Below are 22,273 nucleotides of genomic sequence, written 5' to 3' on the forward strand. Positions count from 1 at the left end.
TTAAACTTCTGTCTGCGCACTTATAAATACACATGTCCACGCGTCTGGGGCGAGCGCTTCCATATATTAAGGACACATGTCTGATTTTACGCATTCTGCTCATTTCCTGTCTCAAGCAAGTCCCCCCACCCCATCTACTTTGCAACTGCTGTCTTCACCCCTTTTCTAGGAGAGGCAAAAAACGTAAAAAAGCCCTCCTGATAAAAATAGCGCAGGCCACTTGGATAGTGGGGAGTGTTTATTGTCCTCTGGAAGGCGGAGGGGGGGCTGGGGGTAAGGAGGGGCAAGTGCTAGAGGCCCCACCAGGGTTGAGTCCCACCAGAAAAGTAGAAGGAGCCCAAGACTGGGGGCCCGAGGGGTCAGTCCCAGCTTGGCCCAGAACCCAACACCATACACCCTCTCTTAGAGTTGGGGGTGGGGTGGGGTGGGGTGGGGGTATCTCTCACCCCCGCCCCCCTGTCACAAACAGAGGCTGAAGAGGTCTGGGGCTGATTGGGGCCACGAAGAAAGCCAATCTGGAGCATCCTTTTAGGCCAGTAACTTATTTTCCTTTCAAAAAATGATGTCCACCACCCAGCAGCCTGAATTCAACCCCAGACTTCCCAATGTTCACAAAATATGGTGGCCAAATTGGCAGTATGTATGTATGGGGGAGGGTGTAATGATAGAATTGCTAAGTCTTACACAGTTTAACCTTCATATGCCAAGCACATTTCAGAAAATAAAAAAAAATAGTTATATTGAATGTTAGCTGTCAGAAGACTTAATGAAGAATGCTTCTGTGGAGGCACCAAACAGGAGGGAGATTTCGCTATACCTTTTATTTCAAATATAGATCAATGAATTACATCAAAACTACAGGCAACAATTAGTATAAATAATACTTTAATCAATGGCAGCAGAACATTGGTCAATTCTATTTAAAAAGCATCTTGTGTGAACAAACACATGGGCTTACTGACAATGTCATCTCCCAACAAAAGGCTGCAATGGACAAAGTGAGGTGGGAGTTCCAAGAGCAGTGTCCTCAGCAAATACTTCATTCCCCCTAGTCACAACCCCAACACAGCTTTAAAAAACACCACCACCAACACAAACACTTCTGGCTCATATTTGGGGGAACAAAGTGGAAACAAATAAAAGCAAATGGGCACTGAGCCTTTCTACATCTAGCTTTCTCTAGAGCACGTTCCCAGATGGAAACTCATTTCCTTCCCTGCCCTAGGTGGTTGGGGTGGGGGGGTGGGGGTCCTGCTTCTTCCCTGCCCCACTCCTGTGGGCCCAAATGGGTGCTGAGGTCCAGTTAGGACCTCAGGGTCGTGGGCTGCCCTCTGGGCCATCCAAGCTAAATTAACATTTCAAAAGGCAATTCCTGGAAGCTGAGAAGGAGCGCTGAGGACTTATAAACAAAGAAGTTGTTTCTCTGATTAAGTTACTTTCCTAAGTAATGGGGCTATGTTTGAGAATGAGCTTGGATTTTCTTCATCAAAACTTTCCTCTTGGCTTTATATTGGGACGGGGGTGAAGGTGTTTAAGTAGTTTTGGCATTTGGCCTAAAGCTGGGTTAAGTAACCTGAACTTTTGGGAAAGGGGGAATCTATAAATAATCTCTACAGTATATAGGGGTAGGCAAAAGTAGGTTTACAGGTGTAAGTGTGAGGAATAGAATTTATTCTTGCATTATTATTGATTAATTATTGTATCACTTATTTGTATTACACTGTAAATCTACTTTTGCCCACCCCTGTATAGTAGTTGGTTGTTGTGAAAACATACTTTTACCCACTTCCAAGGAGACGTTAAATGTATTCACAGATCTGGGTTTTAAGAAAGAATCTTAGCAACTTTCCAACTTGTCCAAGGATAACTGCTCTTTTCAACTGTTACATCCAAAGACCACTCTCCATGTCAGAGGGGGGGAAAAAAAGAAGAGAAGGGTAGTTAGAGTCCAAAAGGTTAAGGGTTTAGAGGTCAGTCCTCCCGGCTGAAATACAGCTAATCGAACAGAAAATTTGTCCTCTGGATGAACCTGATTCTGTAATTTAGCCCCGAACTTCAGTAAAATACCTTTTCAGCTTCTCAACGTGAGGGTGTCAGAAAAAAGACATCTTGACTATGTATGAACTCTGTGCTTTTTGTCATAGAAACAATGATGTGAATAATGCAGGAATATCCATCTTTAATATCCCGACGTGCCGATATTCAAGTATTGCCATGTGCAAGTCTGAGAGCCAGGCTCACCCCAAAGAGGAACAAAGAGCTGTCCCCAGGGTCTAATACAAAAGACCAAGGCTTGGAAGATACTTTAGAGAAGTGGAATTTCAGCCTAAGGACTCCAGTGAATACCTGCCCTCAACTCTCAGGAGACACTGAACCAAAGAACATGGCTGCAGAGAAAATCTTTTCTTTCCCCTACACCTCAATGTATTTTTAATGACCACTGAAACCTACTAAAGTGTTCAGGAGCACTGAAAAAAAAATAACCCCAATTCTGAGTCTCTCTTTTAAGCTCACCCTTTATCCCTCCCTGCTTTTGTCACTTTTTGATAGCTACAACCTGGGGTTTCTTTTTGGAGCCCCAGGCTTTGGGGTTTAAACTTTCGAAGCCCCGTTTCCTTTGAGTATATAAACCCTGGTCATTACCTTTGACTCTTTCCCCTTAACCCTACGGGTCAACATTTTAGAAAAATGAGCTTTGGAGCCTTCCCAGGCAAGGCATAAGAAAAATGATTAAAAAATATCTCTTCTGTTGTTTGAGAGCGATTGTTTTAAACCACTATTCTCAAGGCAAGAAAGAGGGCCTGAAAACTTTTGTACTTTTACAATTTCTGCTTCTAACTAATGGATTGAGAAAAACTTCCTTAAGGTTTGTTTTAAAAATAAAACCTTCAGGGAAAAACCCTAAGACCAACTTTCGTAGACTTCTAGATTCAATTAGTTGTTTTTTTTTTTCCTTTTTAAAGTAAGACTTCCTCTACTTCCCACTTTCTTCCCACTGCACACCCCCTCCTCCCAAATAGGCCATACACCAGTTCTTATAAAACATTGCTAGATGGGCTACTTGGGCATTTGGAATCCAGTTGGAACAGAAAATTTGGTCATTATCAAATGACCCAGAACAGAGGTTTTGTTTTCTTTCCCCAGAAGGAAAATGTTGGACCATTTGTTTCTTTCTTTTTTTCCTTTCCTTTAACAACCTTTAATACTGGTTGTAGCACAGTGCTGAAAAAAGCACATGTGGAAATATATTTTCAAGAATGCAACTCAGATTGGACTCTTTGCTTCCCTCTAGAAGGGTTAAGGGCCCCTACACACATTTCCAGGGAATGGGGAGGGGGTGGGGTTCAAAATGCCAGTTACAGCCTGAAGTAAGTCCACACATCTCTGATTCTGTTTCCTGAAATTTGGACCCTTTCACCATCTTAAGGTTTTTGGCATTAAGATGTCAGTTATTTCTGTACCCCATTCCCCACCAAATAAATATTTAAGCAAATATAATCTAAACATAAAACAACCCGTTTCCACTTCCTTCTTAGACTCATTTCTTTGGGCATGGGCCAGTGGGAACAATATATATAATTTCACACTGGAAATTATACAGACAACCCAGAAAGTTCAGAAATCCTGGCACAGCTCTCCTGCTTCCATTGAAAGCACCTAGCACAGGGGTGGCTAACCTGCTGCCTGACTCCCCCACATTGTTAAACCACAGCATCCCTGGAGGCGTGGGGTGGGGAAGGATGTTCAAATTCACACTAGGGTAAAGCATTCAACCTTCACTTGTAAATTCAAAATCCAACAGCAGAGATTTTCATGAGTTTAATGACTCGCCAAGGTTTTATGTTCTCAGTCGCTCCTGCCATATGATCATATACTTAGAGAGAGAGTCCCATCCCCCTCCCACCCCCATACCCGCTCCAGGTAGGGGGCTGCCCTCGGGCAGGATGCTAACCTAGTCCAAGGACGGCCTGCACGTCCCAGGTCCACCCTACAGTACCTTAGAGCCCAGCGAGGTGACAGCAGGCCGGGCCTGCCCCTGCGGCTTCGGCTCAGCCGGGAGCGCAGGGAGGGATGGGCCCAGGGTCCCCACTTCTATAAGGTCGTCAGGTCCGTGTGGTGGTCCTTGGCCAACGGCTGCAAATGCTGGCCGGGGGCGGCCGAGGAGGTGCAGGAGGACGAGGAGGACGAGGACCTGCCTTTGGTGTTGGGCAGCTTGTGGTCTTTTTTCCACTTCATCCTCCGGTTCTGGAACCAGATCTTGATCTGGCGCTCAGACAGACACAAGGTGTGAGCAATTTCAATCCGACGGCGCCGCGTCAGATACCTGTTAAAATGAAATTCCTTTTCCAGTTCTAGGACTTGCTGCCGGGTGTAGGCTGTCCGGGACCGCTTGGGCTCCCCGCCGGTGTAGTTGGGGTTCACTGAGAGACAAAACAGACCGCACGGTCAGGTCAGCGCCAGGCGGCCACTAGTTAGGCCCCTGGCCAACACGCTCACTTCCTGGCGCGCCCCAGGCCCTCCCAGCGCTCCCAGCCGCTCTCCCTCCCTCCCGCCCTCTCCCCCGGCACACACGCTCGCTCCTACCACCTCATCACACCAACCCACTCCCCTACGCTGGCAGGCGGGGATCCCCAACTGTGCTCCCATCTCCCCGGCCCACCGAAAGCTCCGGAATTTCCAAGCATTTTGGAAAGCCCCCATTTCTCTCCACCGTGGAGCCTCTGTTCGTTCTGAAAATGGAATCCTCCTCCCCCCTCCATCTCCACCCCCCTTTTTGCCCACAGACATGCAGCCAGCCACATGGTCCCGGCCTGCTCCCTCAGCTATAAAAATTTATGGAGAGAGTAACTGAGGTGCCCACTGAAGCCCCACGCGCCCACACCCATCCGCACCGCCCCCCCCCCCCCGCCCCGGGGCGCAGGCCGCTGGGCTGGGTGAGGGCTGAGAGGTCGCTGGGCCCGCGCCTTACCGGAGTTCACGTGCACCTTCTTCATCCAGGGGTAGACCACAGCCGGCTGCTTGAGTGCCGTCCCTGGGGGCGGCTGCTTGGGGCCGCCCGGCTGGCTGCAGGCCCGGGCGCCTGGCAGGGGCGCGGGCGGGGGCGCAGGGGGCGCCGGGCACGGCTCTCCCGGGGCGCCGTAGTGGCCTGCTGGGTCTTGCGCGTGACCCCTCGTGGGCAGCGCCGAGCCCGGGCCCGGGCCGCCGCCTCCGAAGGTCTGCTCACCGAAGTCGGGCCGCGGATAGAGCCCTGGGGGCTGGAAGTCAGCACCCTGTGCGCCGCCGCCGTAGTAGTCGGCTCCCTGCTCGCCTAGGTAGCCGCCCTGCAAATATTCCTCGCAGGGAGGGAACTTGGGGTCCACATACTTGGAGTTCACCATATACGAACTCATGGCCATTAATTTCAGAAGGTAGAAAATACTAATTTTTCTCGTGTTGTCTTTTTTTCTCCTTCCATAGGGCCCTCCTACTTGCTGTCAACTGAATAAAGTTGGCGGCCATGTGACCAGGCCAGCCAATAGCGAGGGAGCGAGTTTATCACCGGGTTGGTGAGCATCTCATAATTTTCACAAATTTAACTAAATAACATACGTGTAATCAAGTGACTCGCTGTGGCACATTCGAGGGCCCTCACGAGATGTTAATATACTTCAAACCCTCAGCACCCTCATCCCCCCGAAAGTAATTCCAGCTTTTGTCTGCCACTGACTTTGCTAATCTCCGGTGCCCTCTCCACTCACCAACCCGCCAGAAAACAGCCCCCCAAAGTGGGCACAGCTCAAAGTGGACTGAATCCGAATATCCGTTGGAGTGTAGGCACCAAAAGGCAGCTGGGTGAGGCAGCTCAGAGTTGGGCAGAATACCCCAGCAGGAAGAGCTCCCGCCAGCCGGGCCGCGGGAACGGGGACTGCCATACAAAGGCTCAGTCCCGGCTTTGTCTTCCTCAGGGTCACCCAAAAGTTACTACAATCTGGCTGGCCTGAATCCATTTAGGCAATGAGTAACCGCCCAGCTTTCTGTGAGTGCCCAAGCTGGGGTAATTCTAGCCAAAGCCAGGCCTTGCAGGTATGGCGAGAGGTTCCCCCTGCCTCAGCCCGTGAAGCTGAGAGGTGTGCCAGGAAGATGGCGAGGGTACCCCACCCCACCCAAATGGACCCCAAAAGGACTCCGCACTCCTTCTTTCCAGCTCGCCTCCTTCTTACAGGGCACTCAAAGGCCAGTGAGCCGCTCCTGAGGCACCCTCCAACCTCATGCTCCTTGAGGGCCGAGCTGGGGCTACCTGGCCTCCCACCGCACTCCCCAGTCCTCCAAAACCTAGCCCTTTGGCTCCGAATTCCTGCAACCAATTAGGCGTTTACACAGGAGCCTCTGTATAAAGGTGAGGTGCTTCTTGAAGAAAAGGGTGCTTTGTGTCACCAGGCTCAGTGGATCCGCTGATCATCCTGGAGTCCAACGTAATAAAAGAGAAAGAGGTGGTTTACCCGCCCCGCTGTTTCTGGCCTCTCCTTCTGACTCAGGCTATTTTGGAGAAAAGTGAAGTTTTTGCATCGACCATATATTCCCCTAGAATCGAATCTGTGACTATGTGGATACCACACAAATTCGGTTCTACAGGGTATATATAGACAACGTTACTACGTTCACGTTCCACCCAAATTGGGCACCCAGACCGCTGCTAGCCTTGGCCTCTTCCTCGGAGCCACCACCAGCCCGACACAGCCCCTGGCATTTTCAAAGATGGTTCAGGTAGCCTGAAGGGCTTGGTGGCAATTTGCAGCAATGAGCTAGTTCCCCACCCTTTTACTAGGGCGGGGTTACCAAGCAGCCAGGGAGCCAGAACAGTCTTCTTAGGGAAGAAAAAATATTCATCCCAGAAATGGCGGTTTTATTATTCCTCTTTCTCCAAATCCAATATCCCTCCCCCCTTATCAAGTGGTATTTTCCAGAAAGGAGCAAATGCCCTCAGTGACAGAAGAAAGGCAAGAGGGGAATATTCTCCATCCACTATTTTTTTTCTACTGCCGGGGCGAGCCAGGTTGGCTGACAAAGCTAGTTCTTCAAGAAGTCCCGCATTTACCTTCCTGGGCCCGGAGCCTGGCTGGCCTCTCCGTCCTGCTGCTGCTGCAGACCCCGAGGCAGGCGCTGCTTGCAGGCACCAAGCTGCCCTGGGCTGGGGCCAATGCACTAATGGTGAAGGGCAGGGTGAGGGGTCATTCAAAATCATTTACAAACATATCACAAAGTTTCATTATTTTTGCTTTGCCGACAGCAGCACACAAGAGTACAAAAGTTCACGAATTGCGTGCCTGCCCCAGCGCTTCAGCACTGTCTGGGGCTCACCCCTCCATTCAGGGCACCAAGAGAACAGACGCGCCCAAGGCCCGGATGAATTTCGGGGGCAGAGGGATGCTCAGGATTGAGTGGGGCTTTGGGATCCCTGACTGTAGGGCAGAGGCTTTAAAATGTTTTTTGATTGTTTTGTTTTTCCACTCATGTTTCAAAAATTTGTTTTGGCCTGGTGGGGCGGAGCAGGGAGACTCCCCTCTGCCCCCCAGCCTGGCAGAATTGGCTGCCTGCTTCCGCAATGCACTTTGCACACTCCCCGCACCCCAATCCGTTGGTTCCAGTGCTTTAGCGATTTTGTAGGGATTTCCTGGTGCCAATTCTAACAAGAGCTCTGAGGCTGCCCCAAGCCTACGTCCCTTGTCCCAGGGAGAGTCCCCCCAACTACCCCTATTGCCAAATGCTCCCCCACACTCCCCATCTGGGGGACACTGGGTCTAGGCTTTATCCAGGCAAATTGGGGGAGCCTGCTGGGTCCGGTGGGGAAACAGTGAGGGTACACATTTTCATATTTGTTAGACGCTGTGACCTGCATTTCACCTTATTGCTCGACTTGTTCAGACAGGTCAAAGCCAATGAGTTATTGATGAACAAAAGCGTTAAATATTCACCTCCCGCACCACTGCTCATACAAATGCTTTGATCTCCGTTTTTTTTGTGTGCTGTGTTTAGCTAGAGGGTGCCAAATGTGGGTTTTCAAGCGAGGAGCATCAGCAGAGATAAGCACCCCAAGAGCCAGGGCAACAGCAAGAAGGGGGCAAGACAAGAGGGTCCTGAGGATGCCAGACTTTCCAGCCTGGAGCCAGAGCCATTTCACTCGAGCCAGCGTGGTTGTACAGGGAAACTATGTACTGGGTGAAATCTCCACTTCTCCAGTGAGCGTAATCCCCAGGGAGGGAGCTGACTAGGCTCCCCAGCCTGTAGGGCAAAGAAACCTGGCCCAGAGTCAAGTCCCGGCTTCTCAGACCCCGGAGAGAGGGTGTCTCACCAGAGAGGGAGGGTGCCTGGTTCCTACAGCAGCCCTGGCACATTCCATCTCTCATTAAAATAAAAACATCTCCATTTTGCAGTGAGGGAGGGGGCCACTTTTTCCCCCCTTGACTCTTCAACCACTACCTTGATCCTTGAACCACTACCTTGATCTTAATATGGCAGTCTTCCTGAAACTTCAGGGGCCTCCTCAGATATATACCTTTCTTCTGTGGCATATGCAACTCAGAAAGATCCAACTTCTGAGCCCAGGACCCCCAAAATCTATGCCCCGCACCTCACCCTCCCAGCCACCCCCCACCCCCTCATTTTCCTGCAACACCAGCGGCTTTGGCGCAAAAATTTTCCAATTGCAGCTACAGAAAATCGGAGGTGGACCAGAAGGGCATATTCCTCCCTCCTTACTCAGCCCATGTCCCCAAACCAGACCCCAAACTGCTGAGACTAGGGCCGGGGGAGGGCTGAGGAGGGACTTCCATCTAAAGCTCAGAATCCGCAGCCCTTCCCGGAAGCTTGCCCACTCAACACAGCCGAAGAGTGGGTTTTTGTTTGTTTGTTTCATCTCTTTTTCTTTCTTCTTTTTATAAAAAACGAGAGGAGGTTGTTCCTGGTGGGACCAGGTTGAGTTGGGCTGGGCTGCTGAGGCAGATCGCGTTGCCTGGGTATTTGGCAGGTTGGTTCTAGCAGAAGGCGATGCTAGCCGCAACTTAATAGGGCGGGCTGCTCATTAGCTGCCAGCTCTGAGCAGAAGCGTACTCCTGCCGGAGCTGCACCTGTGAGAGCCGAGGAGGCCCGGGAAGGCCGGGCGGTCCAGGGAGGCCCAAGAAGATGTGGGTGAAAGCCCGCGTGGCACGTTCCCTTAGTTAGGTAACGGTGAGCTAGGCCCCCCAAAAAAATCTTTCCAGGAGCTCAACTTAGAGCCTCCACCTCCAAAGCGAGCTCCCCTCCCCTCGGCAGGCCAGGGGCAGGGCCGTCCTTCCACCCGCCCACTCCCGGGCGCGGCCCTGGCCCACCACCTCCCCAGCCAGCAACACCGCCACTGCGATTCGGAAAAAACGGGAAGGTACTCACAGCGGCGGTCTCTGCTGGTCCCGAACCTGTTGCAGTGAAAACGGGGTCACTTAAATTCCACAGGACAATAAGGCAGACATCGATGACACACAGGAAAATGACAAGGCCCAGACACCCCACCAATACCCAGACCTCCCCGCTTCGGCTGCCCGCCCCCAGGAACTGCGCCAAGTTCTCCGCGGAGCGCAGACCGCAGTCCCCAAGGGCAGATCCACGGAGTAGGAGAGTATGGCCCACATCACCTCCCCCTTCCATGCACCCTTGGGCAAAACCTGACTGGTTGTTTGGCCTGACTCGGGCTGCTTGTAACAGGGTTTCCCCAGTGGGAACACGGGAAGCGAGGAGAAAATGGGCCTTTGTGTGTTTCCTTATGCAGAATAGGCTGGGTGGGCGCAGGTCCACTGGGGAGGGGGCAGTCGCTGCATCTGTCCCCCGCTTCCAGTCTGTCCGGTGCTGAGAGCAATTCAGCCCCCTTTTCCAGTTTCAGACTGGTTCTCAAACTCCCAAACTAGTACCCCCCCCCCCAAACTAGTATCCCCCAAACCTGTCTTCTCCTTCCCAAAGAAGGACCAGGCAATACTGGGACTTGCCTTCCCACTTACGCTCCAATTCAAAACAAAGAGCAATTTCCAAGGGAGATGAAGACCCAAATGATAAGCCAGGAGGAGGAAAATCAATGGGTTTCAAAGTAAATGGCAATGCTTTAGATTGCTATCCAGCTCTATGGATGTGGCATCATTTTGTCAGCATTGCTGCTGGAGAACCCACAAAGCAATCTTACAAAGCAGTGGTCCTCACAGAGACTGGTGTCCAGCTTTTTAAGTTTTCAGTCTCCTCAAGTCCTATTCTAGGCTGGCAATCTCCTCTGAGAAATCTGAGCATCAAAGCCATCTCCATGCTCATCCTTTCCACCTAGACTACCACTGTCTTATTCCACTTCTAAAACAGATGCTCTACATAGAGAAGAGAGAGACAGTGAGACCCTCTTGTGAAGTGGGAACTCTCAATTCCCAACTTTCTGTGTCCAGAGGGAGGAGAGAAAACAGGGATTACCCTTCTATTTGTTATTTTAGGTTTAGGCTAAAATTAGAAATTACTTTAATGGGACTTCTTCCCACCCCAGGTGGAAAAGAGAGGCAGAGAAATCCCCCACCCATGGAACTGTTCTGGAAAAAGTAGTAAATAACTTACTGGTTCTCTCTCCTAGTGGGCAGGGGAGCTGAGAGTAGAACGGCCTCCTTCTGAGCACGGCGCTAGCTGGAGCCTCTCACTTTCCTATCGCTGCTCCAGGAACCAAGCATCTGCACTTGTATGCTCTTAACCTAATTTATGGTGGGAATTATATTTTGGCTTGTCAACTCTCAAGCCATAAAACAAAGTTTATTGGAATCACGTGCTCGTAAATAGCCATTCAGGTCCCATCTCTGCAGAACCATAAATAACCTTTGGCTTTAAACTTTTATTCACTAAATAAAGGTTCACTGCAACTGTTCCCTCACATTTAAATAGTTCCAAATATCCAGAATGCACAGGGGTCAGATTCATATCAATACCCCAGGCTTTTCAAATAGCATCTTTTCAGAGAAGTCCGTTTAAGTTGGGAGATAGTACTATTTGGAAAAGGCTGGTTGGTGGGCATGTCTTATGATTCTTTGGCTGCATTCGCTGTGAGTACCTTCAACTCCTTTATTTCAATCATTTTGTAGCTCTAGATGTGGTAAATAAATAAAGAGAAAAGTCAAAGGCCACTTTTTAACTTGCTTATACCAGAAATTACTTGAGATTTTGTTCAAGCTTCAATAGTAAAAAGGGTGTTTTGGAGAAGTTGGGTGGGCTTGGGGGTGGGTGGCAGCTGGAGTTAACACTTGGCTCTGTATTGTTGTGGATGGGCTCAGCAAAGTCTAAGGTAGTCACATGCCTAGAAGTTTCTATAATTTGCTTAGATCTGAAAGGAAAGCCTTTGCAAGTGACCAAACTGCTTAAAACAGCAAGACTTGGGGTTTGGTAAAGTGCGAAAGTAGAGAATAGCTCCATCGGAATCTTTGGCAACTAAAGCTCTAAAGAAGGTTATAAAACAATAAAACAGCCCTGGTGTGAAGGGGAGAGGGTGTGAGGAAGCAAATAAGGCTCTCAAGGAACCCAAGCCCAGGAAGTCAGATGTCCCCACTCCCCCAGTGCCCCAATCACAGGGCTCAGTCCGGGCCCAACCTGGATGGGTCATCTCCCCCCAACTCCTGAACGCCACTCCCACCAGAGAGGGAGAGAGCCTAAGAGAGCTGGGGGGAGTATGCTCTCCTGCTGAGAAAGCCCAGAAAAGGAGTTGGGCCTGAGGGCTGCTCTACTGGAGAGTGTGACATTCTATGCTTGGGGGAGGTAGGGTGGGAAAGAGGTCCCCAGCTCCCAGCAACAGAAGTAAATACAAAGAACTGATCCCCAGCATCCTTCCATAGCCTTCCAGAGTGGCCCCAGTGTGAAAACATGTGTGATTTTTACAATTCTGATGAAAAGAATGGATGTTCTGTGTAGATTTGTAGAGCACATACACATATATAATTTCTAAGTCAAATTCAGTTGCAAAAGTTCTCATCAGCAAGTCCCATCAAGTGCATAAAAGAGATCCCTCTCTACAAAGATCACTTTGCATTCTAATTTCCACCCATTCTACATGCATTTCAAAACCCATTTCCTGATTTGACTTTCACTGGCTAGAAAGCAGGGGGTGGGGCTGTTAGCCTAGACTGTATAGCACCCACTTCTCCTCCCCCCACCATTAACTACTTAGGAGGATCTTTTCTTTTACAATTGGTAGTCTCTGTTTTTAAAATGCGTAAAGATCAACCTCTTAAAAAAATGGTTTCTGATTCTGTTAGTACTGAGTGACCAGCTTCAAATACAGTCCCTGTTAAACCACTCTATAAAAATAATCAAAGTTGGAAGCTTAGGAAAGCTTTTTTATTTTTCCTTAAGTTAATAAAACAGAATTAAACAAAGGATGTATGACTTTCTAGGCAATTGTGATGAACTTTCTATAGGGGCGGGAGGTGGTGTTTGAAACAATGCCTGGCTAGTTGCAGTTTAGTAGATTTTTTTTTTAATGTATGATGATGAAAGATGGTAATTGGGACTTGCTTGTAATCTTCACTGTGGCATACAGAAGATGAATAAAATTAAACAGCCTGCTCTGTATATTCAGATAACAGTAACTAGCTATGCATAGGGGAAGGGAAGAGAGGAAGACAGTGAAGCAGACACCTTCGATTACTTTTCTAATCTTAGAAGAGCCAGAAAACATGATTAAGGAGAAAGTGTCCACCTTCCTACAATATTCCTTTGCCCTCCCCTCCCACGACCCCCAATGTCCTGGGCTTCTCTAGATGAATGAGAGAGTGGGGATGAGGAAGAGCAAACTCTGTCTAGTAGGAACTTTGAGCACCAGGAGGGGACAGCAGACTATCTTGGGCTAATTTGTTGAGGTTTGCCCAAGGACTTTCAATGGTGGTGATAGTGATAATGAAAGAGAAGGTAGGGGAGGAAAAGTTGAAGTTTTCGTAAAGACCTGTAAGGAATTTGTTTCTGGGTAAAGTGAGGCTGTAGACACTGTCCTTCCCCATTTGGCTAGAAAGATCCAGTTCTGAATTCCTCCCAGAGAACTCCCATAAGGTAGAGTCCCTGTAGGGCTCCTCCCAACCTAGAAGCCAGAACAGCTCCCAGGAAGGAGGATGCACCAGCTATACTCCAAATGTAATGAGGTCTGTCTTCTGCCCACCCTAAGAGCCCCTCCTATGTGGCCCCAGGAAAGAGTATTCTGATCTTGACTTTTAAGAGGTTTCTTGCCCAGAGGTGATATTAAGCTCTCCCCTTAAACGAAAAATCTGCACAAGCAGAATAGGTATGGTTGAGACTTTGGATGAACTCTCTGGGCCAGGGACAGAAGGAGAAAGGCCTGGCCCTTAGGGACATGCTGGGGGTGGAGCCAAAGAAGGGCTGATCAGGGAGTCCCACGCAGGAGGGAAATATGATCCCATATTCTTGGCACTGTGCTGTACCACTGAAAGAGGAACATACTCTTGCCACCCTACTCTTACCCCCTACAATGGAATTCATGCATTGGAGCTTTGCCTTGGTGTTCTCTGGGAAGAAAGGTAACTGCAGAAGAAAACTTCAATAGTGAGAGATGAGAGCCAAAAGAATGGACCCTGGGGCAGGATCTCTGACAGTGGGGTCAGAGGCTGAAAAAGGGCCCAAGAAGGGCAGGGCCTGGGTTGGCCATCTAAGTCCTTTGAGAACCAAAAATGGAGGTTATATGGCACAGAAGTTGGGATGGCTGGAGGGCTAAAGTGCTGCCCTATGCCATGGACGAAACTCCACCTGACACGGTTGATAGCAGAAGAGATTATGTGTGTTTTGAGAAAAAATATGATGCAGGGGGACTCCTGGTTAAACCAAGAGAAGCATCGTAGCCAACGGTTGGGGAGGCCCTCACAGGAAAAGTCTACAGGCAGAAGTCATGGAAGCCAGGGCTAGGGACCTGAATGGCGCGCGCGCGGGCGCGCGCGCGCGTGTGTGTGTGTGTGTGTGTGTGTGTGTGTGTGTGTGTGTGTGTGTTGTCACCCGAGGAAGTATTTATATAACTGTTTTTAAAAGATAGAAGGAATCTCAAAAATTTGGAAGGGCTGGAGGAGATTTTTGAGGATAAGGCCTCTCAAAGACTTACCTTGATACCACTATGGCCCAAGTTGGGAGCTATGGCTCAGCTATAGTCCTGGAGCCCAGATCTTGGAACACAAGCAGATTAAGGAGGAGTGGGACACTCCAGCCTCCCCTGTTGTTGCCCACTGGCCTTTTGCTTTTCCACCCTACCCAAGATTTCAAGAGACTGAAAAGAGAGTATTTGCCTGAGGCTGTAAAAGAGGGTTCTTGCCCTGAAAGGTGTGACTGATAGGTGGTGGTAGAAAAGGGCACCTTCAGGAGCTGGAGAGTGGGACCTGCTCTCTGGAAAGGCCTGAAGCCCTTTTTCTAGGTCGAAGATGTGTCTATGTGGTTTTGAGGCTTCCCCTACCTGCCATCTGCCCACCGAGGAACTAGGGGTACTTTCTTCCGGGGTGTGGCCCTGAAGTATACCTGCAGACACACTGAGACCCAAGAGAGCAGGGCCTGTGAGGCCTACTGCAACACTAGTAAGAGTCCCAGAACTATGTGTTCCTGGGTCTACCACTTCCTGTGACCAAGCCTAGGCCTGTCTTCTCCTCTGTAGAATTCAAGGATTGGTGAGTGAATCAAGTCTCTTTCAGCTCTAAAAGTCTCGGCCTGGATTGCTTAGCAGAAAAGAGAAAGCGATGATAAGGAACACATATTGAATGCTTGTTATGTGCTAAAACACTGTTTTAAGTATTTAACCAGTGAGTTAATGTATATAGAGTAGTTGGAATAGTATTTAACACATAGTACTGACATGTAAGTAAAAGTCCTTGTAACACTTGAAGGTTCTGTCATTATCCCTACTTTTCAAATGAGGAAATACATCCCACTTTCCTAAGGCCACAACAGCAGGTAAGTGGTAAAGATTTGAACCATGGCAGTCTGAACCAACTCACTTCTTTGAAATCTCCAAGTTAGCAATGGGTCAATGTCCCTTTCACTAATGTGAGCAATTATTCAACTTATGGGATAGTGACATTAGAAAACCCAATTAGGGAGTGAGCATCAAGAACTATGGGGATACCTGAGTGGTAGAGGGAATTTGACCCCTGGAGACATAATAATCATAAAAGAAGCAGGAGAGCCCTTGATCAAGTGGCTCTCAGACATAAGTGCATCTTAATTGCCCTGGGGAAAGAGTGTTTACAAAATGCAGGCCCCAGATAATATGATTTAATAAGAAATCTGGTGTGAGACCCAGGGACTTGTATTATAAACAAGATTTGAATGCAGGCCTTCATTAAAAACACTGCCCTAAAATGGGAAAAAGAGGGTGAAACTGCATCGCCAGGAGACAATGAAGTTGGATTAGAGCCCATTTTTAAAGTTGGGAGCCACCCCTGGTGCAAGAAATACCTTGTGGAGCCCACCAAAGGCCTGAGATGGGAGCAATGGTGAGAGAAGGGCCTGTGGGTGGTGTAGAAAAGGGTAGAGATAGGCATCTGCATAATTCTTAAGCCAAGAAGTCAGTAAATTTTGCCCTGGCTCTCAAAGGGAGACCCCGGGGAATCCCAGGACACAGGCCTTGCTCTAGGTAGGACTAGGTGAACCAGGGCAAAGCTCCTCAGCCTGCAGGAGGCGGCACCGCGCTGTGCTTTTCAAGGCTGCCCATTCTGGGTACCTGAGGTCGTGGAAGGGTGAAGTGTAAAGCACAGGAGCCCAGCCAGCATGAGGGAGCTCCTTGGGACCCCATGGATTGGGCGCCGCTTGCCCTACCACGGGACCCAAATTTCTTTCCTGCTCTCAAGAGCCAAGCGCGTGAAAATCACGCCCCCTCCAGGAAGGCCAAGAAAGTGAGGTAACCTGCCTGCCACCCCGGAACCGGCCTTCAGGCTCCAGGGCCTAGAGGCAATCTCAGCTTGCCGGTTCCGAGGAGCCTCTCCCTGGGAGTGGGTGCAGCGTCCCGACCCGCCTCGGAGGTAGAACGCACTTGGAGAGCCGAGGTGGACAGCCGGTACCGGGAGGCGCGGGATCACGTGTCTTCCCCTCCCCCACCTTCCCCGGCCCGCTCCCGCCGGGGCCACTCCGGCGCGGCTGCAGCCGCGAGACGCTTGTCCTACAGCGCCTCCTCCTGGACAAGGCGCCAGACGACTGAGCAGGGCGCTGCACGGCCCGGAGCCTCCAGCCGCGGCTTCTTCGCGTGCGCGGAGGTCTCCCCGCGCTGTGAGCTGGTTCGGCCGCATCTCCCGCGGCAGCCAAAGGAGTTCCAGTCTTTGAGACTGCCTCCTACCGCACCCTCTCCAGCACTGACAACACACTCGTGGCCCAGGAGCGTGCATCCCCATTAATTAGGCAAGCCCAGGCCGAACATCCTCCAGTTTTTCAGTTTATTTACTTATTTGACCGCTTTCTGCTGAGCCGCTGGCCCCCCGCAGAGCCCTCGAATGTGTTGCGCTGGCGTAACAAGATCCGGGGAACGGTCTGGCTGAGGGATTGGCCTGAAGTTTGGTGGTTTGAACAGGCGCCAAAAGGAAGGGCTTTTTCCCAAAGCAGAAGCATCAGGTTGAAAAAAATCTGTACACGTCTCTGAGGATCATATACATAAAATCCTCTTTTAAGGGGTGTGTGTGTGTGTGTGTGTGTGTGTGTGTGTGTGTTAACACCTTGAAAGATTTGGTTTCCGTTTGGCCACTAGCTCTTATTTGCAGACTGTTCCTAAGTACAGGTTTAAATTGGGGTGGGTGGTGAGTTGAGATGTTTGAAAATAACGTAGTCAAGGGCGAGATGTTCAGCTATATTTAGATTGAACGCTGGAATAAAGCAAAGATGAGTAGCGAATCCTGAGGGAGGGAGGAGTGGAGAGATCCGGTTCTATTTTCCTGTTCTGAGTCCACTCCCCCCTCCCCCCATCTGTGCTTTGCTGGTTGGATTCCCGGGCTGGGCTATTTCAGTGCACATGCGCCAGGCGCTGGTCGAGCGTGCGTGGCAGGCTCCTTGGGGCTGTGCGGGCGCTGTGCGGGGGTGTGCGGCACCGCGCACTGCTTCAGCGCCTGACTGCTGGGGCGCTTAGACTCCCTATATCAGGCAGCAAACATGCGTTTCTTTTTCAGGAAAACCTGTATTCAAAGTGCCAGCCGTCCTTCCTGATTTGCAAGTCCTGTTCTGCCCACCCAGCACAATCGCCATGTTGCCAATGAACACTCTCAAGGTTGTGTCATTAGGATCAGCAATTTCACATCTAGTGCAGGGGTATCTCCTGAGTGTTCACCAAGGCGGGGGGGGGGGGGACCCTCCGTTCAGAGAGCACAACTTCTCCTTCCTTGTGCACAACGATCAAGTCTAAGGGGCCAGAAAGTTCCTAGAAAGAGGGTATCTATTCACACCAATTCCGGAAAAGTGGCCCTAAATTGGACTTAAATCGGAATTCCGAGTTCTTGGTGGCTTCTCCCCAGCTTCCAGTGCCCCAGTGCCCTGCCCCGCGGCCCGCCGCACTGCGGCAAGGCCGTAAATACCTCTAACAGCTGCCTGCCAGCCCAGAGTGAAATACTGTCTTTGTTCCGATTTCCCCTGCTTCTCGAGCTCAGAAAACAAAATTCTGGCGAAATATATTTATTTGGAAGAGAATCTGACAGGAAAACACGGTTGGTTTTCAGCCCTGGTGCTTGGCCGCATTTGTAATAGCCTAACAGCGAGCTTTGCTGTTTCTCCTGGGCCTCCAGGAGAGCGCAACCCGGCTCGCAGCCTGGCCAAGGCCCGGACGTGCCATGGGCTCCACCACGTGTAAAGGGATAGAGGTAGCGGTTCGGGCCAAGGACCTGGGAGTTACACTCCCCCAGCTTGTGAGCTCTGAGAGTCCAAGTGCTTTTTCTTTCGTTTAATTTTTTTTTTATTGGGTTAACAGGGACAATGGAGGGATTTCCGGCACTGGCCAAAGCGTTAACTAGTCTCCTCTTGGACTAAGTGGCCTGAGTTTAAATGTGATTTGTGATTATTTATTCCCTTAGATGCAATCAGCCATGTAGTTCCAATAAGTTCTTAATGCTACCACCTGGACTTACAAAGAGCCCTTCAGTCCTCCATATCTAACTGCCCATGACATCACCCTCTGCCGCATGATTGGACCTGCAGCCCGCCCAGGTTCCTAGTCACTTGGGCTCGCTCAGCCACCGAACCCAAAGAAAAGCGACTGCAGCTCTGAACACCAGGACTTGGTCAACAGGGACTCAGCTCCTCCCCACCCCACCGCTGTCGCTGATGCCTTTGCAAGGCCAACCTGGGGGCTCCTTAGGCTCCGGAGCTGCCAGGGGAGGGCCTACGAGTCCCCCAGCAGGGCCCTGATTTTCAATATGTAATGTGTTTTACCAATATGAAAGGTTACTCTCAACAGCCATTGTGCCATAGTAGAGAAATACCGTAGTTACAAAATACGGATATTCCACCTTTTAAAATCACTGGGAGTTTCTTATTTGTGAGTGTTCATCACTATTGATCCGTGACAATTCCGCAGACCTCAACTGGCCACAAATCGAGGCCCTCCATTTTGAATCTAGTGTGATTCCATTGTTAATTACTAAAAATACCTTCCTACAAAGATGGCATTTATTTTTAGAAATGCTTGTAGGGCCAACACGGTTACACTGGAATATCTGGGGAAACATGAAGTCAGATTTTGCCTCTGAGTGCTTTGAAGATCGCACTCCGCCATGCGCAGGTCCACGCCATGCGCAATGCGGCAGATTGTCCAAAGGTTTTAGTATTTCACAAGGTGGCCATGGGTAAACAGGCAATAGGATTTGAGAGCTACATTCGCAAGTACGTACCATTCAAAATTGGTGGGAGAAAATAACATTCTTTTTTTCTGCAAAGATTTTTCTTTTGACTCATAATGTTTCAGTTCAATAATTTTGAAGAGGGGAAATGTTGCTATAGAATATTGATTTGTAGAAACCCCCACCCCCACCCCAAAACACCACAACACGACAGTACATCTAGAGAGTAAAATATGTACCCTTTTCTACCCTGGCAAATAAGAAACACACGCGATGTTTGAACATACACATGCTTCGCATTTCTGAAATGTCTGATTGGTTTTCTACCCAAGCCCTGCACCAGATTTCCTGATACTACAACCTCCCCCCAGATGCATCCATTTTGTGATATAAAATAATCCAAATTCACCTTTCAAAGTATTAGCTGTGGGAAGAACCTTTCATCAGTTGTTACAAGCGTTCACTAAGAACTACGAACGGTTTAAAATATTTAAAATTCCATCTCATACACAAGGCCCAATAAACCATAAACCCCAGAAATTCGTCAGCATCACCTACCAAAAACCTAGATGAACAGCAAACCAAGCACATCTTAGATACACAGAATGCAACCCGCGCCCCACCCCAAGCCCCAAACCTCAAAAAACACCTGTCTGCCTCCCAGGTACCTCTGACCCCAGACAAACCGCAGAACACTCTCCTGCAGCGTGTGCTCCAGGGCCCCGCAGCGCTGAGACCTCGGGGAACCGGCTGCACACCCTCCCCAGGGTGGGGGTGGGGGAGCTCTGGATCCAGGCAGGGGGACCCGGTCCGCCACTCTCCACCCCTGCAGAGGAAATGGGGCTTCCCCTCCACTTCTGAGCTCAGCAGGACCCCACCGGCCGGCTCAGAGACCAGTGACTGGGGAGCAGGGGGCGCAGACCGCCAACCCCAGGTCCTGGGCCGGTGTAGGGGGTCGGACCCGACTCACCCAGCTGCCCCCCCAGGCGACGGGCGCCTCAAACGTCCCTCTCGGGGCTGTGCTCGGGCGCGGGGAGCGGTGGCTCTTACCCGGAGGCTGCGAGCTGGAGGCGGGGGTCGGCCGGGGAGGCTGCTGTAATCCATGAGGCGCGGCCGGGCTCCGCGCGCTCCGGGCGTCATGGACCTGCCGGCCTGCGAAGGAGCCCGGGCGGCGCGGCGGCGCGGCGGCCCCCGGGAGCCGGCCGGGGGCTCCAGGCGGGCGCTGTCGGCGCCGGCGGCGGGCGTTCCGGCGCCTGGGGCTCCTTCCGGGCTCTTCCTCCCGCCGGGCTCCCCACCAGCACGCCGGGCTCCCCGCCGGCTCCGGAGGCCGCGGCGGGGCCAAGTCGGGCACCGGGTGGGAGCCGAGGCCCGCGGAGCCCGCACTCCCGCAGCCGCGACTGGAGCCCACCTCTGCGGAGACAAAGGTTACGGAAAGAGGGGGTGAGGCTCAGGAAGGCAGAATGCGGGGGGGAAATTCGCCTGGGAAATCAGGAAAAGGGCCGTGAAGGCGAGCGGCGCCTGCACATGACCAGCCGCAGCCAATGACGACCGCAAATAGGTCATAAAAAGGTCTATTACCAAGTTGTAAATTTTCTTCAAACAAAAAGGAATTTACTGCAATTCCTTGCGGATTTTGCACGTACAGCTCGCAAGCGCCATGTTTTTCCCTCTCTTTCTCTCTTCTCTCTTCGTCCTCTCGCTTCCTCCCCTTCACTTTCTCCCTCCCTCCCCTCGACTCTCTCTCTTCCTCCCCTCGACTCTCTCTCTTCCTCCCCCACCTTCTCGCACCCCCTCTCCCTCATTCCGTCCTTCCTGGCCTCCCTTCTCTCTTCCTTGTCTCCCTTCCTCCCTTCCTCGTATTTCTTCCTCTCTGTCCATTTCCTCTGCTCTCTCTGCTTCTTTTTGCCTCCATGGTTCCTGACTCTCTCACCTTTTCTAGGAATTATTATTATTTTTTTTCGTTTTGGTTTGCCTCTAAACATCTGCTCAATTTGGCGCTGTGGTAGAGGGGGAAGGAGTGCGGCGTGCAGCCCAGGCGCTTGGTAATCCTGGCAGTCACCCCCCTCCAACTCTCCTCTTACCCTCAGCTTCTCTCCCCCGCCCCTCACAAAAGGCCCACTCCCCAGGGCAGCCCAGCACTTTCGGGGTTTGCCCCCTCTCATCTCCTGGCAAGCCAGAGCCGGTGATCTTGCGCAGAAAACCTGAAGGCCAAGAAATCGCATTCTCCTCCCTCACCCGCCTCCAACATAAATTGGGGTCTATCCTATTCCTTGGGGATTCTGGGTTAGGAAAGTCACCAACCAGCTCAAAGACGGGAAGTGCTTTTAGATACCTGTCAACTCCAAAATAATAGTTTGAGCTCCCAGTGCCTGACCTTTATCTCAATAGAAACATCCTCCTGGTCAGTTCTGGGTTAGAGAAGCAATCTTTCTGGATCCCCTCAGAAACCTCCTCCTCGAAGTCTCCCCTAAGTGCAGTTCTAATTTCTATGGAATTTAATTATAGTTCCTCTCCTCTTCCTTTGCCTCCCCGCCTGCCCCCCCAATGTTTGTCCATTGAAAAGCCTGCTCAATATACTATCAAGGAGGAGAGAGGCCCCATTTATTCAGGAAAAGAGCGACTCCCAGTTTCAGCCTTGGTGGGGGGCGGGGAGTCATTTTTATTCAAAGGCAGGAATCACATTCCTTTTGCACTTCTGATAGGAGCTGCTCCAGTGAACCTCAGCTGAAAGTGAATGTCCTTGGCCAGTTCTAGCATTCCCCTCATCATGAATGCATGGGCATGGCTGCCCGGCTTCGGGACCTGCCTGAAAGAGGTACCTCCTTCCTCTCATCCTTTCAAGGACACTGTCTTTGGACTTCTAGTAATGTGCTTGTAAATATTTGCATTGGATCACGGTGTAAGTTCTCTGCTATTAACATCTCCACACACAGTAAGTACCTAAGTGGATGTGCTCCTAAGCAGGAGAGCACAGCACCCTCTGGAGCAGGCCATTTGCATTTCTTGAAAAAGTTTCGATGACCTTGGATGTTTCTGATTAAAGGTCTTATGTTGCCATCTGTCAGCAAAAGTCCTATTCTTTCTAGAAAAAGTCAGTGGGTTTTAACTTTTTTGGAGGGAACTGTAACAGCAGCCAGACTCCTTTCAAATGTTCTCTTCTCTTCCCCTGACCATCCCCTGATGCCCAAGGATTCAGCAAACACTGGAGAAGCACAGGACACAAGCTTGGATGTGAAATCGCAACACATTCTCCACTGAAGAATAATAAAACAATGCTTTTAATGATACAAGAAAATGGGGCAAATTGTTGGGCCCTCCCAAGCAACAACACTTTCCAGCGGTTCTCAACCTGAGGGTCGAGACCCCTTTGGCAGTCCAATGACCCTTTCACAGGGGTCGCCTAAGACCATCCTGCATATCAGATATTTACATTACAATTCATAACAATAGCAACATTACAGTTA

The 22,273-nt window shown here is 50.4% G+C and overlaps 1 protein-coding gene across 1 annotated transcript; it reads right to left on the reverse strand.

Annotated features, from left to right (window-relative positions):
• Positions 1-868: 868 nt before the first annotated feature.
• On the reverse strand, positions 869-20,512 carry HOXD4 (homeobox D4). The gene is made up of 5 exons (XM_059704005.1): positions 19,860-20,512; positions 9,403-9,428; positions 7,076-7,182; positions 4,970-6,440; positions 869-4,421 (listed from the first exon to the last, which is right to left on the reverse strand). Exons 4-5 carry the CDS (start codon positions 5,394-5,396, stop codon positions 4,093-4,095), a joined length of 756 nt encoding a protein of 251 aa, XP_059559988.1. The 5' UTR covers positions 5,397-6,440; positions 7,076-7,182; positions 9,403-9,428; positions 19,860-20,512; the 3' UTR covers positions 869-4,092.
• Positions 20,513-22,273: the final 1,761 nt, after the last annotated feature.

The sequence above is a fragment of the Myotis daubentonii genome, chromosome 7, assembly GCF_963259705.1.
Source record: "Myotis daubentonii chromosome 7, mMyoDau2.1, whole genome shotgun sequence".
Lineage (NCBI taxonomy): Eukaryota > Metazoa > Chordata > Mammalia > Chiroptera > Vespertilionidae > Myotis > Myotis daubentonii.